The sequence below is a fragment of the Macaca nemestrina genome, chromosome 5, assembly GCF_043159975.1.
Source record: "Macaca nemestrina isolate mMacNem1 chromosome 5, mMacNem.hap1, whole genome shotgun sequence".
Lineage (NCBI taxonomy): Eukaryota > Metazoa > Chordata > Mammalia > Primates > Cercopithecidae > Macaca > Macaca nemestrina.
In genome coordinates, this window is record NC_092129.1 from 34,753,551 (window position 1) to 34,780,203 (window position 26,653).

At 39.1% G+C, this 26,653-nt stretch overlaps 1 protein-coding gene across 6 annotated transcripts in view; it reads left to right on the plus strand.

Moving 5' to 3' along the window:
- The window catches only part of LOC105465599 (L3MBTL histone methyl-lysine binding protein 3), a 124,530-nt gene that overhangs the window by 36,842 nt on the left and 61,035 nt on the right, over positions 1–26,653 (plus strand). For all 6 annotated transcript variants that reach the window (XM_011714104.3, XM_011714106.3, XM_024787861.2 and 3 more), the window contains 6 exons: positions 2,064–2,155; positions 4,363–4,467; positions 10,680–10,815; positions 12,664–12,755; positions 15,359–15,510; positions 23,202–23,278. In XM_011714104.3, coding sequence (XP_011712406.1) covers positions 2,064–2,155; positions 4,363–4,467; positions 10,680–10,815; positions 12,664–12,755; positions 15,359–15,510; positions 23,202–23,278 — 654 coding nt within the window. The remainder of the gene's footprint in view (positions 1–2,063; positions 2,156–4,362; positions 4,468–10,679; positions 10,816–12,663; positions 12,756–15,358; positions 15,511–23,201; positions 23,279–26,653) is intronic.

The window sequence follows — 26,653 nt, forward strand, 5'->3', positions numbered from 1 at the left end:
CCTCCCTCCTTCTCTCCCTCCTCCCTCCTTTTCTCACTCCCTCCCTCTCTTCCTCCCTCCCTCCTTCTCTCCCTCCCTCCTCCCTCCCTCCCTCTGTCCCCCCATCTCCCTCACTCTCTCTCCCTCCCTCCCTTCCGCTCTTTCCCTCCCTCCCTCCCTCCTCCCTCTCTCTCTCCCTCCCTGCCTCCCTCTGTCCCCCTTTCCTCATCTCCCTCCTTCCCTCCCTCCCTCTCTCCCTCCCTCCCTCCCTCCCTCTCTCCCTCCCTCCCTCCCTCCCTCTCTCCCTCCCTCCCTCTCTCCCTCTCTCCCTCTCTCCCTCTCTCCCTCTCTCTCTCTGTCCCCCTCATCAAGTAGGTGTTTCTTGCCTCTGCGTCTTTATTAAAACCTCTGTTCTTGTTCATTTCCCACAGTTTTAGGTTTTTAATGTTTCCTCTCAAAATATGAGCTCCTGGCATGGAACCTGTTTTTTTCCTTCTCTTCTCTTCTCTTCTCTTCTCTTCTCTTCTCTTCTCTTCTCTTCTCTTCTCTTCTGCTCTCTTCTCCTCTCTTCTCCCCTCCCCTCCCCTCCCCTCCCTTCCCTTCCCTTCCCCTCCCCTCTGTTTTTGAGATGGATTCTCACTCTGTCACCCAGGCTGAAGTATGGTGGCACAATCTTGGCTCACAACAGCCTCCACCTCCTGTGTTCACGTGATTCCCCTTCCACAGCCTCCCAAGTAGCTGGGATTACAGTTGTGCACCACCGCGCCCGGCTAATTTTTGTATTTTTAGTAGAGATGGGGTTTCATCATATTGTCCAGGCTGGTCTCGAACTCCTGACCTCAAGCCATCTGCCCGGGTCCGCCTCCCAAAGTGCTGGGATTACAGGCGCGAGCCACCTTCCCTGGCCCTTTTTTTTTGTTTGTTCCATTGTTCCTCATGCAGCATTTTATTTCCAGGAGGAAGCCGGCCCTGAAGCCCTTCCCTTTAGTATTTGTCTCGATGTACTTTTCTGCTTATTCTCTGTGGACCTTGGGTCACTTCCATAGAGGCCCTGGGGGGTGTCCCCCGCTAGGCTCTATCCCATTGCCTGCCTCAGCTCACAGCCTGCACAGTCATACTGTCCCGACAAACCAGGGCCATGGACCAGGCGCTCCTCCTCAGTGCTGGGGTGCATTCTAGCCTTGTTCTGTTAATTCCTTAAAAAATTGGAAATAGCCCCACCTGCCCCAGGCACACAGCTTAACTTTTGTGTCTTTTCAGAGCTGACCTTCTGTTTTATGTCACTGAGATGAAGGGTGCAAATTCCTCAGCTCCTCTGCGCTCTGCCTCGAAATGTCTGTTTCTTTGGCCATCCTTTCTCTTGCCCTTCTTTTTTACCCCAGATGAACTTCCAGGCCCCTGGCTCTTCTGGGACCTTGTTCCTTCAGTCACATTTTTTCCATAAGTTTTCCGATTTTTTTCTTCTCTTTGTGTACTCTACCTTAGCCTGTTCCAGTCTCATCCCCAAAGTACCTTTCTCTCAACTTTGCTCCCCATCAGGCTATTATATTTTTCCTTCATTTCCAGTCTTTTTCTAATTAATCCAAAATATATAAAACGAATATTAAGTGCCTCCATTATTTTTATCACTTACGCATTCTTTTTGCACCTAAAAATCTGCCTCTCACTATATTGATTGTTTTCCTTCCTTTTTAAGACTAGCAGCCACTCAATGCACTGGCCTTTCCACAGTCCTCAACTTCTTGATCTCTTAGGGAAAATTTTTTGAGCATCCTACTTCTAGAAGCTCCCCCTTCCTGTAGCTTCTGTGGTAGTGTTTTGTCTTGACTTCCTGCTGTCATCTTCCTTTATTCTAAGTTCTTCCACTTCCATCTCCTACCCTCCTCACTGAGGGTGCAAACCACAGTTTGGTTTTTATCTTGGTTCTTGGGAAGAGGAGCCAGGAAGAGAGATTGAGAGATACCAGCCCTGGAAGGCAGAGAAGAGCCAGGCAAAGTATCAGTCAGGGAAGTGTGAGTTCACAGATGAAGCCCTGCTGGCTTAGATTTGGAAATTCTGTCATTTCGGTTTCGCTTGCCTTTCAGGTCTGCCTCCTAAAGGAAAGAAAGCGTGGTGCTGGGCATCCTATCTGGAAGAGGAGAAAGCTGTGGCAGTGCCCGCGAAGCTGTTCAAGGAGGTATGGGCCCTTCTAGAGACATGATCTGCAAGGGCACAGGAGCTGGGATACCAGCCTGAATTAGGATTGTTGTTTCCACTGAAATTTGACTGGAGATCATTTTTTCAGCATACAGTTTTTCATGCATGTGTTTATATGGAGGGCAGTTAACATTGACGTGTGTGTACCTTCCCCATGCCACATGTGGGTGCACACTGACACGTGTGCTCTTTTCTCTCAGCATTTTATGAGCTTGCAATCATGAATTTTAACAGGGTACTAATACTACCGTGAAAAACTAGCAGATGAAGAAAAAAATCTTAGGAAATTTCACGACAAGATTGTGGCTTTGAGAGATGAAAAATGAGTTACTTCAATTTACATACTATCACAACAAAACATCTAAATATGAGTCACTATATTAGCTACAATAAAAGTGTTTTGTCGTAAGTGATTTAAAATCAGTTAACAATATAGATATCAGATGTAGTTCTGAGTAGCAGTCGATGTCCTTGGACTAAACCAAGGGTTGGGGTCCTGGTGCAGTGGCACACGCCTGCCTGCAATCTCATCACTTTGGGAAGTTGAGGCAGTAGGATCACTTGAGGCCAGGAGTTCGAGACCAGTCTGAGCAACATAGTGAGACCCTACCTCTAAAAAAATAAATAAATAAAAATATAGCCGAGCGTGGTGTTCAAAGTTGCAGTGAGCTACGATCCTGCCACAGTACTCTAGCCTGGACAACAGAGCAAGACCCTGTCTCAAAACAAACAAACAAAAAAACACACATACAAAAAAACAAGGGTTGGTAAACTTTTTTGGTAAAGGGTCAGATAGTAAATATGTTAGGCATTTCAGAGCATGTGGCCTCTGTTGCAACAACTCAGGTCGTCGTAGCACAAAAGCAACCATAGAGAATATTTAGACAAGTGGGCATCGCTATGTTTCAGTAAGACTGTTTATAAAACTCATGGTGCGCTGGGTTTGACCCACAGACTGGCGTTTGCTGACCCTTGGTTTAAATTATTTCATTATATTTAATCATGGTATGTAATTAACCGGCCATAGATGTATTTTTATGTAGGTACGAACATAGCAAGCTTTTAAAAAGTGATGAATAGTAAATGTTAGGATGATACATCTACATTAAGAATATTTGATTTAAATATAGTAGTAATTACATATAAACTTGTTCTCTAATTATTTTCTGTAGCTTTGGTCCTTTAGAGAATAGACTTTTTTACATTTAAAAAAAAAGTTTAAATGTAGCTAATTCCTTGAATCAGTAATGAATGCATGTGATTCAAAATATAAAAGTACTACGATAGTATAAAGAATGTCTCTCATAGCCCTGTCCCCCAGGCACCAGGTTTGCCTCTCCTGAAGTAACCAGTGTTACCAGTTCTTATATTCCCTTCCTGGAAAATTATATGTTCATATAAGCAATGTATGTGTGTATATATATATACACACACAGATCCTTCCCTTTCTGTCTTAAACCAAATGGTAACATATGTTGTATACTTTTTGGACTTTGCTTTTTTTGTTTAACTTGACAGTTTGAGGATGATTCCATCCTGAGTCATGAATCTCTTTGCCATTCTTTTATAGCAATACATAGTATTCCATCTTAGGCCTGTTCTGTAATAATTTAGGTTGCTCCCTATTGATTTGCACATACATACATATATACTTTCAAATCTTTTGCTATATGCTTTGGTGAATAGTCTTCCATACCAGTCATTTTTCACATGTGTGAGTATCTCTTGGGTAATTTCCTGGAATTAGAATTGTTGTGTCAAAAAGAATTTTTTGATTGATATTACGAAATTGCTAAAGGTTGTACCAATTTTCATTCTTCCTAGTGATGTGTGCATGTGTCTGTTTTCCTACAGCTTTACCAACACAGTGTTGTCCAATTTTTTGATCTTTATCAGCCTGACAGGTGAAACATATCTTAGTGTAATTTTACTTTGTATGTCTCTTCTGCATGAGGTCGAACATCTTTTCAAATATGTAGAACACAAAGGGTATATGGCATTACATTTCCTTTCCTAGGATCTATTTATGGCCTTGGTCCATTTTTTCATTGGGTTTTTTATTCTTTTTCTGTGGATTTTTAGAAATTATGTATTTGGTTAGTCTTTATTTTTAAAATGGTAACTATTTACATTTTTAACTAGGCCTTTGGGATAAGGGACTAAAGCTGCTGTCATTTTGCATTTTAGCACCAGTCCTTTCCATATAACAAAAACGGATTCAAAGTTGGCATGAAATTAGAAGGCGTGGATCCTGAGCATCAGTCTGTGTACTGTGTCCTCACCGTGGCAGAGGTAAGCTTTGCCTCATCTTTATTTTTAAAATAAAATGGTGATTATGGGGATTTAAAATGAGGAAAAACTGCCATTGGTTGTATTTCATGCCAGGCACGGTGCTTACTGTTTTGTGTGCATTATTTCGTTTAATCTTTATAAGAATCCTGTGCACATTGTGGTTTTCCCCAAGCTCTGTTTTGTAGGTTAGGGAACTGAGGCTCAGAGTGATGAAATAATAGATACAAGATCACACAGCTTCAAAGTGGTAGAACCTGGAATTGAACCAGTGTCTGTCTGATGCCATAGCCTTTGCCATAAGGAACAGAACAACAGATACTTATGTTTTGTTTTCTTTTTCAGTATTTCAAGGTATCTCTGTGAAATTTTTCAGGAAAAAAATGACCAAGCCAAATATGTAAATATAGATCTCAGTCTAATATATTACTGAGAGTGCTTTAAAAACTGTGACCACACAGCTTCAAAATGGTAGAACCAGGATTTGAACCCATGTCTGTCTGATTCTATAGCCTTTCCTTTGCCTTACTGTATTCCTTAACATAAGGAACAGACCAACAGATAGTTTTTTTTATATATATACACACACACACACATATATATGTAAGTATTTTAAGGTATCTGTATGAAATTTTTCCGGAAAAAATGACCAAGTCAATTATACATACATATGTTACTGAGAGTACTTTAAAAAATGTGTTTCCTCCTATGCTAGCCTCCTCCTTGCTCCCTCCCTTGAGCCAGAAGTCTATCTATTTAAAAAATTCCTCCCAAAAGAATAAGATAGTCTTGTGTACTAGTTTTAGGTATCATACTATTGTTTAATTACCTAATGAACTTATAAGAAGCTTGGCTTCTGCAGAACGCAGTACCATGTGGTAGCTGGATCATGGCAGCCTCAGTCAATGATAACGTACGGTTACATAGGGTATACTATGTGCCTGCGGCTAATCGAAGTACTTTTCATCTGTTAGCTCTTTTTTTTTTTTTTTTTTTTTTCTGAGATGGAGTCTCGCTCTGTCACCCAGGCTGGAGTGCAGTGGCGCAATCTTGGTTCACTGCAACCTCCGCCTCCCAGGTTCAAGTGATTCTTCTGCCTCAGCCTCCCGAGTAGCTGGGACTACAGGCACGTGCCACCATGCCTGGCTAATTTTTGTATTTTTAGTAGGGATGAGGTTCGCCATGTTGGCCAGGCTGGTCTTGAACTCTTGACCTCAGACGATCCACCTGCCTCAGCCTCCCAAAGTGCTGGGATTACAGGCGTGAGCCACTGCACCTGGCCCATCTGTTAGCTCTTATTAGTTCTCAAAACAACCTTTTGAGGTAGAACCCATTCCCTCCCATTTTTCAGATGAGAAACTTGAGGCACTGAGTGTTAAAGGAACTTGCAGCTTGTAATCGTGTATTATGTAGTGAAAGGAAGTAACTGGATTCTCTTACTCATATCAGAAAACTGTTGTGGAACATTTTTGTAGATTTTATTTACAGTGAGAATACTGTCACTCTCAAACTTGATCAGACATTGTATGTTCTCTCCTTCCTGGACTCGAGTTTTTGTTAGACCCTTTTGAGTTGGAAGGGGAGGGTCAGAGTTTCTTGGTGGATGATCTGTGTTTGTCCTTTGAAGTGGATGATATTGCCCAGGGAGAGGACAAGGCGTGAGTCGCTATCCCTGAAGAATACTAAGAGAATGGTGCAGGAGAAAGAATAGAGCAGGATCCTGAAAAGGAACAGCGAGAGGCAGAGAAAGGAACCAGGAGAGGGGCCTGCAGTAGGAACCAGGGAGACTGGGCAGTTGAAGTGGGGAAGAAGCAGTGGTGTCAGAAGCTGTGATTGTTCTCAAGGAGCCTGAGGGAATTGTGTCTTGCGCCAGGGCAATTGGAGTGTTTGGGAACAGAATTGAGTTTTACAAAATGATTGTGAGGAAGCAGTAAGTATAGACTGCTTTCGAGAAGTTCAACTGTAAAAGAGAGAGTGAATTTTTATGATATATGTCTGTTTTTCAGCTTTTGGTTTTTGCAAATTTATTTTACCTTCCCTATTTTTTATTATAAAAGTAATGTTTACTCATTCTGAAAACTTCAACTATTAATAGTGTAAGAGTGTTTTCCCATTCCCCTTCCTTCCTTTCGTATTCCATATCCCAGAGAGCATGACCCTTAACAGTTGACTGTGTGCCTTCCAGATGTTTTCTCTGTGTATAATAGTATGTACTGCATTTTGTTTTTGACGCACACACACTCACTTTTTTTTTTTTTTTTGAGACGGGGTCTCTCTCTATAACTGAGGCTAGAGTGCAGTGACGTGAACATGGCCTCACTGTAGCCCCAACATTTTGGGCACAAGCGATCCTCCCATCTCAGCCTCTTGTGTAGCTGGGACCTCTCGTGTAGGCGTGTACCACCTGATGCCCAGATAATTTTTTTTTTTTTTTTTTTTTTTTAGAAATGGGGTCCTGCAATGTTGCCCAGGTTGGTGTTGAAGTCCTGGGCTCAAGCAATCCTCCCATCTTGGCCTCCCACAGTGCTTGTATAACAGGCATGAGCCACCACACCTGGCATACATATTCTTTTTAACCATTGGATAGTACTCCATGTTATGGAATTGACTTTAATTCATTTAACTGCTCTCATATTGAACAACTGAGTGAGCTTCATTTTTTTCATTAAAAAATTTAAAACAACAAGGGTCCAGTGAGCGTCCTCTTACATCTGTAAGTAGGTCTAGGATCTATCTCTAGAATTGCCAGGTGAAAAGTATGGACATATAAATTACATTTAAATTTTTGATGCATATTGCTACTTTCCATACTAATTTTCTCTTTTTCTCTCCCTCCCTCCCTCCCTTCTTCCCTTCTTGCCTTTTTTTTTTTTTTTTTCGCCCCTTTGCAATGTAATGGTAAGATAACATAGTATTTGAATTCTGAAGAAGCCACTAGGAAGGAGAGTATTGGAAGGTTCAGAGAAGAGGCCTGGGAGAAGATGGTACCCACACAATATGTGTGGAGATCCAAGTCTTAGGCAGACGGAGGAGTCTCTTGCTTTATAACAGGAAGGAGGGGCAAAGAAGTAGGGCTTGTGGGTACGGGGAGCTTGTCTGTTTGGAGGCACACATTTGAGACATCTTCTTTGGGTTAGAAGACAAATTACTGGCTGAGAGTGAGGATGGAGAAAGTGGGATTAGAAGCTGAGGGAGAAGGAAGAGGATTTGAAAAGACCACAGTGAAGAATGGGAGAGGGAGTTGGACAGCACCATCTAGGAGAATTGCTAGGCAGTGGCAGAGCCCAGCATTCAGGTGGAGTTGATTCTTGTTGGTTCATTTTCATTATTCGCAGTAATTATGCTCCACAAATTACCGAGTATGGAACCATTGCTCTTAGGGGAAGTAGAGGGTTAGCTTCCTGTGAGCCTCTGGTCACATTTTCATCTGCTGATCAGTATGTAACCTTGTTTTATGTGTGTTTCTGTTTAAAGACACCTCATTTAAATATATATTGTTGATTCATTAAAAATTGAACTCACAAGAGCGAGCACTATCACCCCTGCCTGATGAAACTTATCTAGCACAAGTTTCTTCTCTGTAGGGCAACATCACAACCTTTTGGCACTTAGGGACACTACACAGCACCTCAGCACTGTGTCAGGGGCCATTTTAAACAGCAGCATCACCCAAGAAAAGCACAAAAATGTAGAACATGTGGCACGAAATAGACCACACAAAAATAGACCACACTTGTTCCCAGTATGAGAGCTGAAACAAGAAGGTAAAGCGCCTTCTTGATTGACTTCAGCTGAGAACATGCATGTTGAGTGACTCAAAAGTGTTGTCAGTCTGTGCATGTCCACGAACACTGCAGAATGTATTATTTAGGGGTTACAAATAAATTGTATCAAGTAGATGACTTCACAAATGTGGAATACAATATGCGAATAATAAAGACTGGCGGTATGTCATTTTTTCCTTCCCAGCAGCATTTACTAGACTCAGTTAGGTGGAGACAAGATGGATACCTGAAATGATGGATTGTCACCAGGCAAATATTTTGCAAAGGATGTTAGGGCAGAAATTTAAAAATGTTGTCAAGAAAATGTTTTTTGAGGTATTGCTAGAAAAGGAAGACTTGGGGTGAGGGGCGCTGCTAGGGAGGAAGTAGAGGGATCAGTGTGAGATTAGAGTTTCTGTTGAGATTGAGGAAGAGGCATGCTGGGGGTAACTGGGTTCACAGACTGGAATAGGAGTATGTGTCCCAGGGTCGGATTTTTAAATGTAATACTAAGAAGCAGAGCAGTTCTTGTTGGGGACTAGATTCATGGGATTGAGGGCTTGAAGTAGAGAGGAAGGGAGCCAGAACGCCAGGGTATTGGATAAGTCATCCGTATGGATGATGAAAGTACTCAGATGGAAAGGAAAAGAATAAGCCAGGGCTAAGTGTTTGGGTGGTTAGCATGGGCGAAGAAGAGGAGGAGAGTTGCTTCAGCCGTGTGGCTTGAGCCTCAGAGGAGAACTGGCCTAGGATCCATGGTGTGGTGGGACGCAGCAACCCCTCCTGTGTCTGCAGGAGGTAGAGTTGGGAACATGAGCAGCCTTGGGGAAAGGCTTGAGAAGGACGAGCTAGGTATGACTGTGGGCAAGGAGGGTGAGGATGTGGGAGATTGTTTCTCAAAGCATAACTTTCCAGTGAGCCTGAGATAGAGACTGTGGGGAGAACAGAGAGAGCTTGGCTCAAGGGAGCAGAAGCTCAGAACTGTGTACCCACGAAGAACTAGAGGCTGTAAGTTACTGAAGGGCTGAGCTCTTAGGATTGGCCAGAGACAGCTGACTGTGAGTCAGAGGAGAGAAGCAGCCTTCTTTGAATGAGGTGGCTGCAGGGAGTGGCGGTATCTCCTGCCTTTCTTGAGAGATTGTATTTCCCAAGGATTCCAGTCTGAGTTCTATGGAGAGACTGTTCTCTTTGGGGGGAGTCCGCTTAGTTGTAAATTTTATGTATGTGGTGTATCAATACAGTTTAATTGAAAAAATACTCATATAAGAAAATACTAAAAGTCCATCGTTTCCATTTTGCCCTTTACTTTTTACTACCACTTCCTAGAAGAAATCATTATTAACATTTTGGCAAATATTCATCCCGACTTCTTTTTACTGTGTGTTTATGTATATATGCATATGTGTGTATATTAATGTATGTATATAAATGCATATACTTATATATATGTATACACACAATACATATATGTATACATAATCATATACCCATAAATATACATGTGGACCCCCACATGTCTAATTTTCTCATAAACTAACTCATTCTCTGTTATGTGTTCTGCCACTTGAATTTTAGCAATATGTTTTAGAGAACTTGCCATGACAGTAACTGTACAGCTGCCTCACTATTTGAGGATTGATTGTCCTGGCTCTGCACTCTGGTCTAAGTCCATCATTCAGGGTTCTGCAGGACAGATGCTCACGGAGCGGGTAGAGGTCTGGTGTGGTATGTGTTTCTACCTGAACACATCTGCTTGTGTTAGTGGGAAGAAGTCCGAGGGGCTGAACCTTCTCTCTGAAAGCCCAGGGGGAGGGTATGATCCGGCTCAGGTCTCATAAGCCTATATGACCTTCTAACTCAGAATGTCCCTAAGTGGGGCCCTGTAGGCATATGTACGGCATGTGTTATACAGAGTACTTTCTTACTAGCATTCTTAGGAGCCTGTCTCATCCAAGTAATAAACCAGGAGAGATGCTTTTCTTTCTTCCTTCCAACCCAGCTTTGGTGGAGAAGAAACGCTTGACTTCTGTGCATATGCACCAGCTGTGGTCTGCAGCATTCAGTGCAGGGCAGAGCATCCACTTTGGGGCCATGCTAGAGCTGAGTGTGCTGTGCTGGTGTGCCTTCCAGCTTACCTCCGGGACACATCCTGGTACAACGTAGGGAGTGGAGAAAGGACCTGCACTTTTGGGATATTATGCTTTGCCCCCTATCCGTGTGCTCCTAATGTGACTGAGAATGTTGCCAGAATGCCGCAGCTCAGCTCTTCCCAATGTAATAGCTTTTGTCTTTAGATTCTGGATATTTGTTTAGTTGTTTTATTGCTGTTAATGTGGGTGGTTTGATTAACATTAAGACTGTATCATGCCTGGTGTCCATGTTTATTTTTGTATATATATATGAATATTCTGGATCAAAAAAAAATAGTTCAACCTGTTTTACCTGTTTCAGGTTTGTGGATACCGGATAAAGCTTCACTTTGATGGGTATTCTGATTGCTATGACTTCTGGGTGAATGCAGACGCTCTGGATATCCACCCAGTTGGGTGGTGTGAGAAAACTGGCCACAAACTCCATCCTCCAAAAGGTTTTGTCACTTTTTGTTTCATATTTTAAATTCAGTAAAAACTCATTTTCTTACATGCTACGTTAAAATTGTTAAGAATTCGGACTTCATGAAAATTCAGATAGGCGCAAATTTAACTTTATTGTTCATGATGAAACCACATTTATTAAAGTAAAATAAATAAAAGTATACTCCAACTTAAGAAAATAAAGTATGTTCATATGCTTATTTTCATGTAAAATAACATTTGCATGATACTCAACTTTGGCTGCAAATAATGTTTACCTGCAAATTTCTGTTATTAAATACATATATCTTTGAAAAAACTGATTTGAAAAATTAGTTTAAATTAGTTTACATAACTAAGTTTAGTGTAAACTGGTTTAAACTAATTTTTCAAATCAGTTTTTCATTATATAGAAAATCCGGAGAAATTATGCATGACCGTTTAGATCTTAATATTTAGGAGATTGGCAAGAAGACTATAACACTAAAAATTGGCTTAGGTGGGGGGTTGAACTCATAGCAATTACTTTTCTTCTATTTGAGTTCTTTATGTTATAGTCCCCCAGTGATCTTCCTATTTCATGTTTACATCAAAGTTCCAGAATAACAGATATCATCTTTTTCACTGTCTCCCTAAAGTATTCCTTAATTTTTTTTTTTTGAGATGGAGTCTTGCTCTGTCACCAGATTGGAGTGCTGTGGTATGATACTGGCTCACTGCAGCCACTGCCTCCCAGGTTCAAGCGATTCTCCTACCTCAGCCTCCCGAGTAGCGGGGATTACAGGCACCTGCCATCATGCCTGGCTAATTTTTGTGTTTTTATTAGAGCAAGAGCTTCACCATGTTGGCCAGGCTGGTCTCAAACTTCTGGCCTCAAGTGATCTGCCCACCTCAGCCTCCCGAAGTGTTGGGATTACAGGTGTAAGCCACCGTGCTCGGCCATATTTAGTAATATCTTATTCCCTTCTTTTTCAGTCATTACATTTATTTTTGTTTACTTTATGTCAAAAATTAAGGTTACTAGGTTGATATTTTTGGCCTATCTCAGGACTTCAGTGCATTAGCCATCCCTTTAAGTGAAAAAATAATGGCAGAGTGGTATTTTCAGATAGCTGAAGGATTAAACAAAATCGCATAGAAAAGATGAGGGTGAGAAAGAAAATCTGTAAGCCTTTTCACGAATTGATCTTTTATATATGGTAAATTATTAGCTGTTTTTTTCATGCTGCCTTCTGGACTTTAATGAATGTAAAAGAAAGCATATTCGCAGATAAAATAAGATGCTCAATTTCCTTTTTAAAAGAAACGTTAACTTCAATGAAATTGTAAAAATTAAGGGAGGACATTTCCCTTACTGTAATTTGCCAGCATCCTTACTTCATAAACCTTTAATTGTCCTTTTTGAAGTGATAGGCCAAAAAGATTTTAGCTGTTTCATTTCTATTATTTCCAACTTCCCACTTGTTCCTATAAGTTAGTCTTCCCAAAATAGACGAGGTGAGAGAAAAATAAAGAATTTTGACTATTCTAGTTCAGCATCTATACTGCTGAGGAATTCTACCCAAATACTGGTAGAAATACCCTGATAATAAGTGCCCTGGGTATAATACGTATTTGTTTCCTTATTCCTTTTCTTTATATCCATTACCTTTCATTCAGAATTAGAAAATAATAATACAGTTTGTTGAAAATAAATGTAGTCTAAATATACATAGTTATGAATTATGAGTTAAATTTTGTTTATTTAAAAAGTCATTTGATTGATTTTGGTATGTTAGAGTTAGAGATAAAAGTGGGACTGGAAAACTAAGTGTAAAATATTTTGATATTTGAATCAGTCTGTTCATATGTGCTTACTCTAGGGTATAAAGAAGAAGAATTCAATTGGCAGACCTATCTTAAGACATGTAAAGCTCAAGCTGCTCCTAAGTCATTATTTGAAAATCAGAATATAGTAAGTACATGCAAAGCATGTTTTCTTTCAAAGGAAGAAGATTTTTGAGTGTCTCATAGGATCAGTTACAAGTGATAACAAGGAACTATAATAAATTATATTGCCTTGGTAAATAGAGTACTCTTATCTTAATTAAAGTTTAAAATTAGCTTAAAATCTTCATGAATAAATATGTTTTATAGCCATATTATGGTTGTCTCTTTTATTGCATAGTAGAAGACAAGGTAGTATAAGATTCAGGTGAGATTTACAATTAAGATGCATAAAAAACTAAATTGGCTGAGATATTTTATTGTTATTATCACTTATATGGGAGTGCTCTTCAAATGGAATTCACATAGCCAGATGAAGGTAGCCCTGTTTCAGTTTACATGTAGGAGGTCACTGGAGACTGTGATGTATTTTCACTGTAGTTTATAGCTTTGTTTACAGTAAACAAAAGCAAAATCTGGATGTGTGTGTCTTTTCTACTTCTTGACCTGTATTCCCACTTTCCATAACATGTTCCTCCGTTGGCAGACTTGATCCATGACATTTTTCTTTTCCCAAGTTCTGATCTAATTGGAAAGAATAAAGGGCAAGCCAGTGAAAAACCAAAATGCCGTCTTTACAAATGGTCAGAGCTAAGTTGGAGAACGTGCATGGCTTGTATCTGCAGACAAATAAGCTTGATTGTGAGCCCTAGAATTGAAGAGATTTCATTCTTCTTTCACCCCTATCCCCCAAGCCCAGGGAACACTGGATTCTTAAAGAGCAGAGTGGAAGCTGTGCACCCTGCAGCTCAGCTTTCTCTCTAGTATGATCAGTTCCTGCTTCCCAGAGTCACCAGGCAGGTAGCAGTGAGTGAGACAGTGGAGAGAAGCAGTAATGTTTCACTAACAGCATTCCCTCCAAATGGAAATAAATAAATATCAAGGGCAGGAGAAACCTCCTCACTCCAAAAATCCTCCATTTGGGAAACACTGTTAACCAGTTGGTTTGAGAGCATCAGTCTAATGGCTGAAATGTTCTCTGATTTAATCAAATGCAAACCAGGTTGAATTAGAGAACTGACAAATTGTGTTTGTGTGCATGCGTGTGTGTGTGTGTTTAGGTTACTAATAGTGTTAATGGGCCAGCTTATTATTTTAAAACATCTTAATTGAGAGGGTAGCGTAATTGCCGAAGTGTAACAGTGCATTGTCAGTTGGTATTCCCTGTCAAAATTTATCCCAGGGAGGAAGGTCAGTTCGGTGGAAGACTTAGCAGCCTGGTGTCCTCTCTGCTCCAAGTTTCCGAATCCCTGTCTGGTTCTCTGATGATGACTTCGGTCAGGGATTTGATGAACTGCCTTGAACCGTCTTCCTAAATTATGCATTGCTAGCATACAACTTACTCTTGGGCTCTCCATTTCGTATCTAAGAGACACTTTTTCCACTTCTAGATTCCTCTACCTCAGAATACTCAAACATTTATGGTCAGAACTTGGATAAATTTCAGTACTTAGATCCTTAGTAAAAACTTCTGTATAGCATTAGTGCCTGTTCCATCCATTCAGACACAACTTATTCTAACCTTTTCAGATACACGGTTGTCTACGTTTTTACAATGATGATTGTATAATCATATTAAAATGAGAGATAGCATCTATCTTGCCTAAGTAGTTAGAATAATATCTGTATAATTGAGTCTGAACAGAAGTTTTTTTTTTTAAAGGGAAGGAATGACTTGTAGTGTGTCGTGATTGGCATCATTGGTATCTAGGTATACTATATATCTGCAGACAAATAAGCTTGATTCTGAGCCCTAGAATTGAAGACATTTAATTCTCTACATATATGTGTGTACATATGTAAATATATATGTAGAGACAGATACATAAAGATATTATTCGTCACAAAAGATTGTAAGAGATGTTTATATATTACTGAACCTCAAGCACTCTTACAGAACTTTTGTTGTTTTTGTTCCATGTTCTGAATGACTGATTATCTGTGGATTTCTTTAAGTTACCAACTATTTTGAATAGCTGTGTGCATCAACAGCCAATTCTTTTGCTGCTATTAGGAATAAAATGTATCTGTAGTGTTGAGTAAAAGTTGTAATAATATGCAGCCTTTCATATATGAAGATGACCTACTTTCGGTAGAGTACTCTTTTGAGAGATATTTTCAGAAGTGGGAGTGAATTTGTACTGACTCATGCACATTTTTAACTTAGATTAAGTGCATATTTTGTGTGAATAATTTTCATTGTTAACTCTGTAATCAAGAAAAGAAGGACAAAATATGAACTGTATGGTGAATAAAACTTGCCTACCTATTATAGTTTTCTAATTAAGGCATCAAAACACATGTTAAAATTAATTATTTTAAACTCTGTGGGGTGATGGATATTTTCATTTTGAGACCCAGATAGCTAATTGGGTGTAGCAGTAGGGCATTTTTATTTTTTTATTGCTGCTTGTTGGAAAGCGACCCTGCTGTGAAACTGGCATATGATTTTTAAATTATGTGAATACAGCAGTGGATGCTGGGCCTTTGAGCAGGAGGTGCAGAGAGTGTGCAGTTCTTGCGGTTGTTAAGTGTGTGCTTATCTCTAATTAAATCTGTGTGTTTCCATAGACAGTGATCCCATCGGGCTTTCGAGTTGGTATGAAGCTTGAGGCAGTAGACAAAAAGAATCCCTCATTCATCTGTGTTGCTACGGTAACAGATATGGTGGACAATCGTTTCCTGGTACATTTTGACAACTGGGATGAGAGCTATGACTATTGGTGAGACATTTTCCATTGTTGTATGCTTTTAAAAATGTAATGTTTATCCAAGTAAACGGTTTAAAAACAGTAATAAAGCAAAGCTTATAACAAAAAAAACCAATATTTTGCCCCACTTTTTCCTATTACAGATTTTTAATTTTTTACCTGTTCCATATGGGATATATTTTAAATAGCATCCTTTAATTCTACTTTATGATTGGTATTTTAGTTGACTTCCTACTATGGAAGTGCAGTCTGCACACTCCACATTCCCGACATATGTTCACACGTATTTTAATCTTCCCTTCTTATTTTCATGCCCACCAGCTAATTTAAACATTCATAATAGCTGACTACAAAATATATTGAAGAATATTATTTTTAATCCTTGCAGTTTTTGGATATCCTGCACAAAGTAGTAAAAGCAACATATTTTACAATTATGTAATTATAAAATAATTATAATAAAGCCATTATATTTTGATTAAATAGTTGGAATAAGGATTTTTCATAACAAATTCATTTTCATTGATTGCTGTAATTCAGTTTCCTGGTAAAAGGCATTTCTAAAGTGTTTAGTTCTTTCTAGAGTACACTTGAATTGAGAACATTTTAGAGAAGTAACAGATATATTTATATAAAATATGGCTCATGTTATAGGATAAGTAAATATTAACATGTAAATATTGCTAAATGTCAGGGAAGTTTGTTTTTTGACCTTATTTTTTAGCATCCGTGTATTTAAACATTCAGTAGACACGTCGATAATTTCCGTTACTTCTCAGATGGGATTCTTAGATACTCATAAGTTTTGCTTGCATTGTTTAAAAAAGAAGAGATGTTGAAATTCATTTTCTATTCATATTTTTGAAATGCTTTACATTATATGTTACCTACGCTTTTTGCAGAATTTTTTAAAAATGTAGACCATTAGTTCCATGATTAGATTACACAGACCCAAGTACAATTGGCCTTCTGTATCTGTGGGTTGCACATCCACGATTCAACCACCCGCAGTTCAAAAATATGAAAAAAAGAAAAATAACAATGCAATAATAAAAATAATACAAATAAAAATATACAGTATAACAATTATTTTCATAGCATTTACATCGTATTAGGTATGATAAGTAATCTAGAAATGATTTATAGTATATGGGAGATAAAGTAAACAGAAGGATGTATGTAGGTTATATGCAATTACTATGCCATTTTATAAAAGGGACTTGTACATCCTTAGATATTGGTGTCCAAAGGGGCTTCTGGAATCATCTTCTCCTGACACCAAGGAATGACTGTGCTTTCGAGTATTTTGTTTGTTTTCCCCAGCTTTTTTCTGCAGAGCATAATTTTTCCTTGTAGGACATCTTTATATTCAGTTTATAATAAAAGTTTTTCATTGAAATACAGTCAGTTTCTAACATACACAAAAGTAGAATAATAGAGCAGCCCTACTGCAGCCTTTACTCAGCACTAACAATTATCGACTTATATCCAGTATGTTTCTTCTGTATTCCTACTCCTCAAATCCCAACTCTGCAATTGTTTTGAAATCAATTACAGATATCAGAGCATTTCAGTATATATCTTCTAAAGAGAGGAATTAGTTTTATTTTTTAAAAAATAATAATAACCATGATATTACTAACATACTTAAATATTTCTTCCAGTTGTTTCAGTGAGTTTTTTTTTGTTTTTAGCTTGATGGTTTTAGGTCCCATAAGGTATACACTTTGTGATTGCCTTGCTTGACCTCGTTTGATTTACAGATGCCTATTTCTCTCCTTTCTTCCTCATTGATTATGGCTTTTGTTAAAGACACCAGGTTGTTTGTGCTGTTGAGTCTCCCAGTTTGATTTCCTCATTGAAACCTCATCTTATTTACTGTGTTCTTCTGTTCCTCCTATTTACTGTAAATTGGTGCTTTTGGTTTTATTTAAAATTGTCGGGCCTGCACGGTGGCTTATGTCTGTAATCCCAGTAATTTAGGAGGCCAAGGTGGGAGATCACTTGAACCCAGGAGTTTGAGACCAACCTGGTCAACATACCAAGACCCCTGACTCTACACAAAAATTTCGAAAACAAAAAAAATTTTCTATACCTATTTTGAATGGGTGAGTGCATGAGAAAACTTTAACTTTGGAAATAGTCTAAATCTGTCCTGAATCAAACCTGTTTGTCTCCTTCTGTGCTTGGTGGACTGTGATGATGGCACTACTGGGGTGATAACTGGGCTCCAGGCCTTTTCTTAATAAATGATTCTAAACCAATAACTAGAATCTGTTGAAATGAGAATATTTTGTTTTTAAGTTGTGGTTCATTGGGGGAGAATTTTTTTAAAGCTTTTGCCTGATTTAAACAAAATAGGTGAATGTCAGTTTAATTTTTGTGGTCTCATAGTATTACAGTGTTTTAGAGGTATAAGTTGCCAATTTGACATAAGATGCGTTGCCTTTGAAAACATTATTGTGGAAAAAAGTAAGGGGAGAGTCTAGAAGAATTCGCCACATTCATTTTTCGATGCCAAACGTCTAGGAAACAAACAGGAAAGATCCTGGGTTCTAGAAAAGATCCTGGATTCTAAAAAGATCCTGGGTTCTAAAAATACAAAGAAAAGAAAAAAATTGATCTCTTTTAACTTGAGTTTTGTGCTTTTATGAGCACAAACTAATTATTTTTAGGATGGAATGTACTTTAAGAATTACTTAGACTTCCAGCTACTGACACGGAATCATATTTTGTTAATTGTCTGAAAATGAAACCAGTGTGTTCTCTTCCTCAACATGCAGTTAAGGCACAGTGGAAATTGCTTAAGTGCTCTGGAATTTCTCCACTTTTACTAAATATTATGCTCTTTGATCTTTGAATTTTGGAATGGTTTTTATCTGCATAAATTACTTAGGTATGTAATTGAGGTTACAGATTGGATTGCCTTTCCCAATTTAAAATAGTTTGGAAATGAGATATTTTTTGCTTTGAATTGAATAGTAATTCTATATCTCTTGTTTACATTAGTGGGAATTTGAAAATATATATGTGTCTGTATACATTTGTGTTACTACATGTTTAGTTGCAATAAAACATTTCTAAATTCCAAAGAGGAACATGATAAAAATGTATGTAGGATTTAAAAAGTAGTCTTCTATGAAAGGAAAATAGCATATACTAGAATAAAAATGGCTTTACCTCTGGGTTTCTTCTGTGCTTTTGTTACTGATAGTTGGTAGCTGTTTGATTCTATCTCCTTAACAGTTGGTTAGATTTAGGAATAATCCTAGATATAATAGAATATTGGCACTAGAAAGGACTTTAGGGACCCAGGAAGGTAGTCAGTACCATGGGGAGAGTAGCTCCAGGGGGCTGCTGCCCTCCCACCACTGCAGCCTCTTTCCTGATTCTGTTCTCGCTGCCTGAAGGTTGGGCTCTGGGGCAGAACACGATGAGAACAGTCACCTCCTCTTTTCTTCCAGGCACTAGGAAGGAACCTTTCTTTTAAAAAATATTGTTTTCATGTACCCTTATCTTTTGGGATCCGGAAGGATTGACAACAGGATTTGGCCCATTGTTTAGTAGAAGGCCTGAATGAATGAGGTTGCAGCTTCAGCGATTTTTGGTTCCATTGTACTTTGGTGTCCCAGTGGAGTCAGGGCAAAAATTAGCAACAAAAAGATCTATGAAAAAGAAAAGCGTTGTTAGTGAATTAGAACAAATATAGCAGTGGGCCTTTTCCTTATTGCCTGTAAGTGTAGTGTAAACTTTTTTTTTTTAAGAGATGAATCTCTTTTACATTTACAGATTAAGAGCAGTAGTAATTTTATGTGTCTCCCTAAAATCATGTTGAAAAGTTGTCAGTTACTTAGAGCAGTGTCAGTTAATAGGCTTGTCACTATTTGGTTAAATTTGGGAAGCTCTGGTTGGTGGTGGTGATGGGAAGGTCGTGGAGATGAATGGAACCTGGGCTGTTCTGAACTTCAGCTCTGAGGGTCTCACGGTCTGGGGAAGGAGAGAAACTAAACACCACTGTCTTGGCTGCAGGGTTAGATGGTGGTTAGTGCTTAATTTTTAGAACCAACCACTTGGAGGGGTGATGGCACTTGGAGGGAAGGACTGACTCAAGCTCACTGGAGGGCTCTTGGGGAGGGCTTCTTAGAAGACACGGGGATTTGAGCTTGACTAAGAAGGACTGGGTACTTAGAGGTTGGGATGGAATATTCTTGGCTAAGGAAAGCACTTGCTTGTGTTTCGGCCCAGGGGTAGAATGTGTTTGGGTAATGGCAGCCAGTTTATTCAGTGCATTACTTAACACTTTTAAACTTCAGTTGTCTTCTGAAAGGGATTAATAATAATACCTGTCCCATCAGGTGTCGTGGGGATTAAAATAAGAGTTTTAGGAACAGAAACTGACTCGTAAAAAGTTGAAGAGCAATAAGGGATATTAAGCAGAGAAGTTTAGTGCTGAAGGCAAATGGATCACTGCTTAAGAGGAAGTTGCCTTGACTTCTAGGGAGGGTTCCCTGCACCATGAGCATTTTTGAGCTTGGTTTTTAGGTAGAAGGCAGGAGGCCACTGTGGAGGGAGAGAGCGGTGATTTCTGAAACTGTGGGTTATTGGTGGGACCAGGTCTCCTAGGAGCAGCTAGCCTCAGGAAGAAATAAACTTTCTTTTCCCCTCAGCCTGGAAAAAAAGAAGAAGTAAAAGGAAAAATTGATAGAGGGTGATGAGATGCTATCACCTTTATCTCTTCCAAGTATTCGTTGTGTTAATGAAAGATTTTAAGCTTGAAGCAAATTAATAATATTTCAAACAGCTACTGTGGGTAATAGAATTGAACATGAATTAGGGATGGAAAGGATCACTTGATGACTCAGGCTGATGAGGTTTGGGGTTTAGTAGTGAAGTGTAGAGTAGTGGAGGCCCTGAAGAGTTCACATATAAGGGGAGCCAGGAGAGCTGGGTACTGGATAATAAATTGGCAGAGTCATCATGCCCTGGGTTATAGGCAGTGGAGAAGCCAAGTGTCCTGTATTTCTTCAAATAATCTAAACCACTCTTGCTTAATGGAGAGACTTTGATGTTTTCCATAAGTAAGTGTCTTGCAATGTTCTCCTTTGACTCTGTCTGAAACTGCAGAGCCCAGTGTGTGTGCATTAGTTTTTGCTTAACTTTTGGCTGTGACTGACAAAACCCAGAATCCCTTTCTTTTCTACCCAAGTGCTTGGTGAAATCGCTTAACCTCTTTGATTTCCGTAAAATGAGGATCTTCATGTCTCCTAACTTTATCCTTATATCGTAAGCATGGATTTTTTAAAAATAAGTTATTTCTTTGGTTTCTGGCCCTTTGAGAATTTACTGTCTCAGTCTCATTGGGTCTTAGCAGTCATTATGAATAATTTGCATTTATATGTGAAATGTACTTCAAAAATTTTGAAATGAACTTCTTTCATGATATACATAAAAACCCAAAAGAAAGGAAGAGTATAGCAATCAATGTTTTGTCTTGCTTTCTACCTTTAGTTGTTCTTCATATTTCTTCTCAGTTACATTTCTACTTTTGAACACTAGATGGGACTAAGAGATGACTTGTTTTACAATAGTAGCAGAAAGGCTATCACAGCCTTCCAACTTTTGAGTGAAGTGTTGTTTACTTATTAAGAAAATATAAGTAAAATAGATAAAAACAGCAATATTTTTATCTTCTCTATTGAGACAGCTTCTTTGTTTTAAGTGGTGACTTTGATCAGTGTCTGGATATTATTTAAACTTTATATTAGATTCAGATAGTACAAGAATGAGTGACCATTAAGAGGCCGCAATATGCCGGGCGCGGTGGCTCATGCCTGTAATCCCAGCACTTTGGGAGGCCGAGGCGGGCGGATCACAAGGTCAGGAGATCGAGACCACGGTGAAACCCCGTCTCTACTAAAAATACAAAAAATTAGCCGGGCGCGGTTGTGGGCGCCTGTAGTCCCAGCTACTCGGGAGGCTGAGGCAGGAGAATGGCGTGAACCCGGGAGGCAGAGCTTGCAGTGAGCCGAGATCGCGCCACTGCACTCCAGCCTGGGCGACAGAGCGAGACTCTGTCTCAAAAAAAAAAAAAAAAAAAAAAAAAAAAAGAGGCCGCAATATTTTCCTTAATTGCAATTTATATATCCAGTAAAATCAACAGAGTCATGTTCAATGTTTCTACTTTAAAATAAACACTGTGAGTCCAGCAGATAATTATAAAAACTACTCTGTAAGTTATATTAGATTGAGAAGGAAAAAAGTTAAACAAATATTGTATATTTTCATTTTTTATGATGCCACCTATGAATTAACATCCTTTCCTAAAATAAAGGCAGTAAGACATTAGTAATAATCCATAACCAAAATGATTTTTTAAGGAAAACACTATGGTATCTGGAAATAGAGCCCCAAAGCCTTGTTTGTATGATTTATAAAAGTACATCTTAATGAATTGTGTATTAAAATATCTTCTATGAAAATACGTATTGTAAGAAATATAGTAATTGCAGCATGAACTTGGCATTGACCCAGCAGTGCTTGTTTTCTTTTCATATTCCTAAAATAGTGACAAGAAAAATAGTTTGTGGTAGGGACAGTATGAGATAACAACTGAATAAAGGAAGAAGCCTTTAAGTATTAAGAAAAAGGTATTTTCTACTGAAGTGAGTTCTGAGAACAATCAGCATTCAGTAGTGGTTACATGAACTCACCATGTATTATTGTCCCAGGCTATGCCTTTAGAAAGGTTGGCTTGGTTGACTGTGTGCTAATCTCACCCACTTAGGACATTTTGTAGAAAATTCTTTGTTTCGCTGTTCATAAGACTTCCTTCTTCCCTAGAAACTCCAGCCACACCATTACCTTCCTGGCTTTCTGCCTTCTAGTTTCCCATCAAGAGGGCTGTGTTGAGATTTCCTGATCTCAGTATAGACTCAACAGACCTCCTAGTTAATATAGCAAGACTGGACTCCTGGCATCTTTTAGACGAACATTTTCCAGACTCTGTTCTGCAGAACACTCGGGTTCCATATGATGTTAACAGGCTGAAACGTGTTGCATGTTGAGAAGAGGAAAACTTACATAGCAAAAGTGTGAGTAGGAGCAAGGAATTAGATGTACCAGGTACACATGCTGATAAAGAGACTTTAGAAAAATAGATACTTGACCGTAATAGAGATGACAGAAAGGAGAAAAAAGAGGTAAAGAAAAGAGAGTAACAGTTTGTCTTAATTCCTGGTCTCTGTTACTCTAATGGGTAACAGAAATAACATGTTGGTCATTAAGGATGATCACACTCCCTGCCTTTGTGCGTTTACCCTTAGTGATGTTGAAATAATTTTGGTTTGCCTATGTACACACAGTCTAAGTTTATTGTTCCACATGATTTTAATGAATCTAAATTATAGATTTTAATGATATTATGTTTGCATTTTTGCTGTAGTTGAAGTTACTGGATATAACAAAATTTGTGGGGAAAAGAAAATTGCGTGGTGTCAAATCCGTGTAATACTTATCTAATAAAAATCCACTTGATATTAATATATTAAAAAGTTCTTTGGTTTAGCATTTTTTTCCAAATTAGATTGATTGTAATAAATGAAACTCTCTGTAAAGTGTTCATGATCTCTAATTTTCTTTTTATTTTACTAGTTTTTGTGAATTTGTCCTGATAATTGCAGTTTTTTAACTTGTATAACTTACAGGTGTGAAGCGTCCAGTCCACACATTCATCCAGTTGGTTGGTGTAAAGAACATAGAAGAACCCTTATTACTCCACCAGGTGTGTGTTTTTTAATGTGTCTAATACTATTCATAGACTTCAAGAGTGGACAGACTTTTTCGGTAAAGGGCCAGATAGTAAATATTTTGGCTTTGCAGACCATGCAGTTCCTGTCACCACTACTCAAAACAATTGTAGTGCAAAAACAGCCATAGACAATAGGTAAACCATTGTGCGTGGGTGTGTTGCAGTAACAGTTTATTTACAAAAACAGGCAACCGACCTGCAGGTGTTAGTTTGCTCACCCCAATGTACTTTCAACTATGTTAAGTATTGCCTTAGTTCATAACAGAGTCTCAAATTTTGTCTTTCTCGGAAAAAAAATAAGTTCTGTTTTAAAAAATCTTTCACGTCTCAACTTGAAATTCATTTCTAGACTTTATATTAGTATATATTTAAATATATTGTCTAACTATAGAAGCAAATTGTCTAAGGCTTGAACAAGTCCAGAAAAATGGATAAGAGGGACAGCAGTTGTGTGTAGATTGGAGAACAGACTTCATGTCAGCATCAGTCCTCACAGAAGTACAATGTTCACATTTAAGTGAGAAATTGAGGCTTTAGATTTTTTTACTTAGTTTATAACTCACACGCTCACTTTTCTTTTTTCCGTCGTGATTCCTGGTTCTAAAATAGATTTTGCACCTTCATGCCAGTAGTGCCTCTGTGTTCGCTGAAGTTTTCAGGCGCTTCTGCTGTCTGCCTCTGGCCATAGAGCCTTCTCAGCTCCTTTGCTGTCTCTTTAACCGGGAACAGTGTAACTGCTGATAAACAGTGTCCTTGTTTTATATCACTTTGAGTTTCTTTTGTGTGCTAAAGGACAGATTCTGGGCCGGGCGCAGTGGCTGACGCCTGTAATCCCAGCACTTTGGGAGGCCAAGGCGGGCAGATCACCAGGTCAGGAGAATGAGACCATCCTGGCTAACACGGTGAAACCCTGTCTCTACTAAAAATGCAAAATATTAGCTGGGCGTGGTAGCCTCCCAGCTACTCGGGAGGCTGAGGCAGGAGAATGGCGTGAACCCAGGAGGTGGAGCTTGCAGTGAGCAGAGATCACACCACTGCACTCCAGCCTGGGCGACAGAGCGAGACTCTCTCTCAAAAAAAAAAAAAAACACAAACAAACAAAAGAACAGATTCTGTGGCTTCTTCATAATCAAGACAGTGTATTTCTGAGTACATCACTACTTAAGATGCCATGGCCACTTCTGGTATGAAAAGACAGGGTCATCAAACAGAAGGTATCCCTGCGCAGTAGGCGATTGCTTAGTGGACACTTAACAGGAGTAATGAAGACTGCCTTCATCGCAGAGACAGGGTGAGTCCTGGGTTTACTAGGAGCTGTTTTTGAATGTAGCCTGCAGCATGTAAGCTGCAAGATTGGAGAGATTCAAATTCTATTGGAACAGCTGGTTTCATCTCACGTAGAGTGTCTGATCATTTACTCACTCAGGAGGACCAGTCATTCCTATAATAGGCAAGTCAAGTCCTATCCACTCCCCGAGTTTTCTCATATATTAAAGGGAGGAAAGCCTCTGTCTTGACTCATTTCCAGTACTATTTTGAAGGTGGAATAGCATTGACGTAAATCATGAAGGGTTAAAGCAAAGTATTGGCCAGGCACCTATGGCTCACGCCTGTAATCCCAGCACTTTCGGAGGCTGAGGCAGGAGGATCACTTGAGCCCAGGAGTTCAAGACCAGCCTGGGTAACATAGTGAGACCCTGTCTCTATAAAAAATTTTAAAAGTCAGCCAGGTGAGGTGGCATGCACCTGTAGTCCCTGCTATTTGTGAGACTGAGGCAGGAGGATTGCTTGAGCCCAGGAGTTCGAGGCTGCAGTCAGCTATGATTATGTCACTGCGCTCCAGCCTGGGTAACAGAACAAGACAGTGTTTCAAGAAAAACAAACAAACAAACAAACAAAACACAAAGCAAGATATTAATGGTTTCATGACCCCCAATGTTGTGCTGCCTGGAAGATTTCTTGTATTCCACCTTCCTTTGTCCTGTGGCTTACAAAATAATAGTGGCCAGTGATTGCCATAGTTGCTTCTTTGCCACTATCACCATCTAAAATGGTTGAGGATCCGTTTAGAATTCCCAGTTTTTTATCAGTCTTTCTTTCCGTACCACCATTTTTGGTCATGATCAGAGATCTGATTAATTAACAATGAACCAGTGAACAACAGCGGGTTCCTGGTTACGTACCCTGGAAGGAGTGGTGTAAGGCGTTACCACCTTCTTAACGTGAGGCAAAGAATCAAGCCATGTATCTCCTTTCCTGGATGTTTATAATTCAGTCGAATTCAGTCATGCTACCACACCTGGCTTTTTTTTTTTTTTTTTTGTATTTTTTGTATTTTTTAGTAGAGACGGTGTTTCACCATGTTAGCCAGGATGGTCTCGATCTCCTGACGTCGTGATCTGCCTGCCTCAGCCTCCCAAAATGCTGGGATTACGGGCGTGAGCCACCGCGCCCGGCTGCATCTTTACTCTTTAAGCATTTTATTTTGAAACAATTTTGAATGTACAGAAAGGTTGCAAGAACAGTGCAGAACTCATCTTTTCCCTGACTCAGAGACCCAGTCACGTTTGCCAGTTGTCCTAGTGATGTCATTCCTAGCAAAAGGATCTCAGTTGTCAGATCCCTCCAGCTTCTGTTAATTAGGCTCTCCTTGACTTTTGTGACCTTAATAAGTTTGAGGATTCCAGATCTGTTATTTTGTAGAATGTTACTTAATTTGAGTCAGATTGGTATTTCCTCACGATCATACGCAGGCTGTGCTTTTTTGGCGGGAATATCATAGACATAGTGCTGTGTTTTCATTGCCTTCTCTCAGGTGGCTCATGATGTCAGTCTGTCTCTTTACTGGTTTGCTTTTACCACTGATGGATCAAGATGGTGTTTGCTCGGTTTGTCCACTAAGGGAGTTATTTTTTCTCTGTAACTAATAAGTATTTTCTGGAGAGATACTTTGAGACTGTGTATCTCGTCCCAATATCATTTGCTAGTTTTAGCATCTGTTGACATTTCTAGCATGAATTATATTATTCTGACAGTGTTAAACTGTAATTTTTCTTATTCTATCATTTCCTATACAAAATTAGTTGATATTTTCCTGCAAAGAATAGCTTTTCTTATCTTCCTATTTATTTGTTCAATTTATCTATATCAGGGTAGACCCATAGATTACTATTTTTATCAGTGAGTTATAATCGATTGCTAGCATTATCTTCATATTCAGATTTTCTCAGATATTAACCAGTTATAACCCCTTTAGGCACATTTCATGTCCTTTTGAAATGTTCTTATTTTTTGAGAACTTCTTATTTTATGGCACAGCTAGGCTTATCTCATACTTTCCCTGACCCC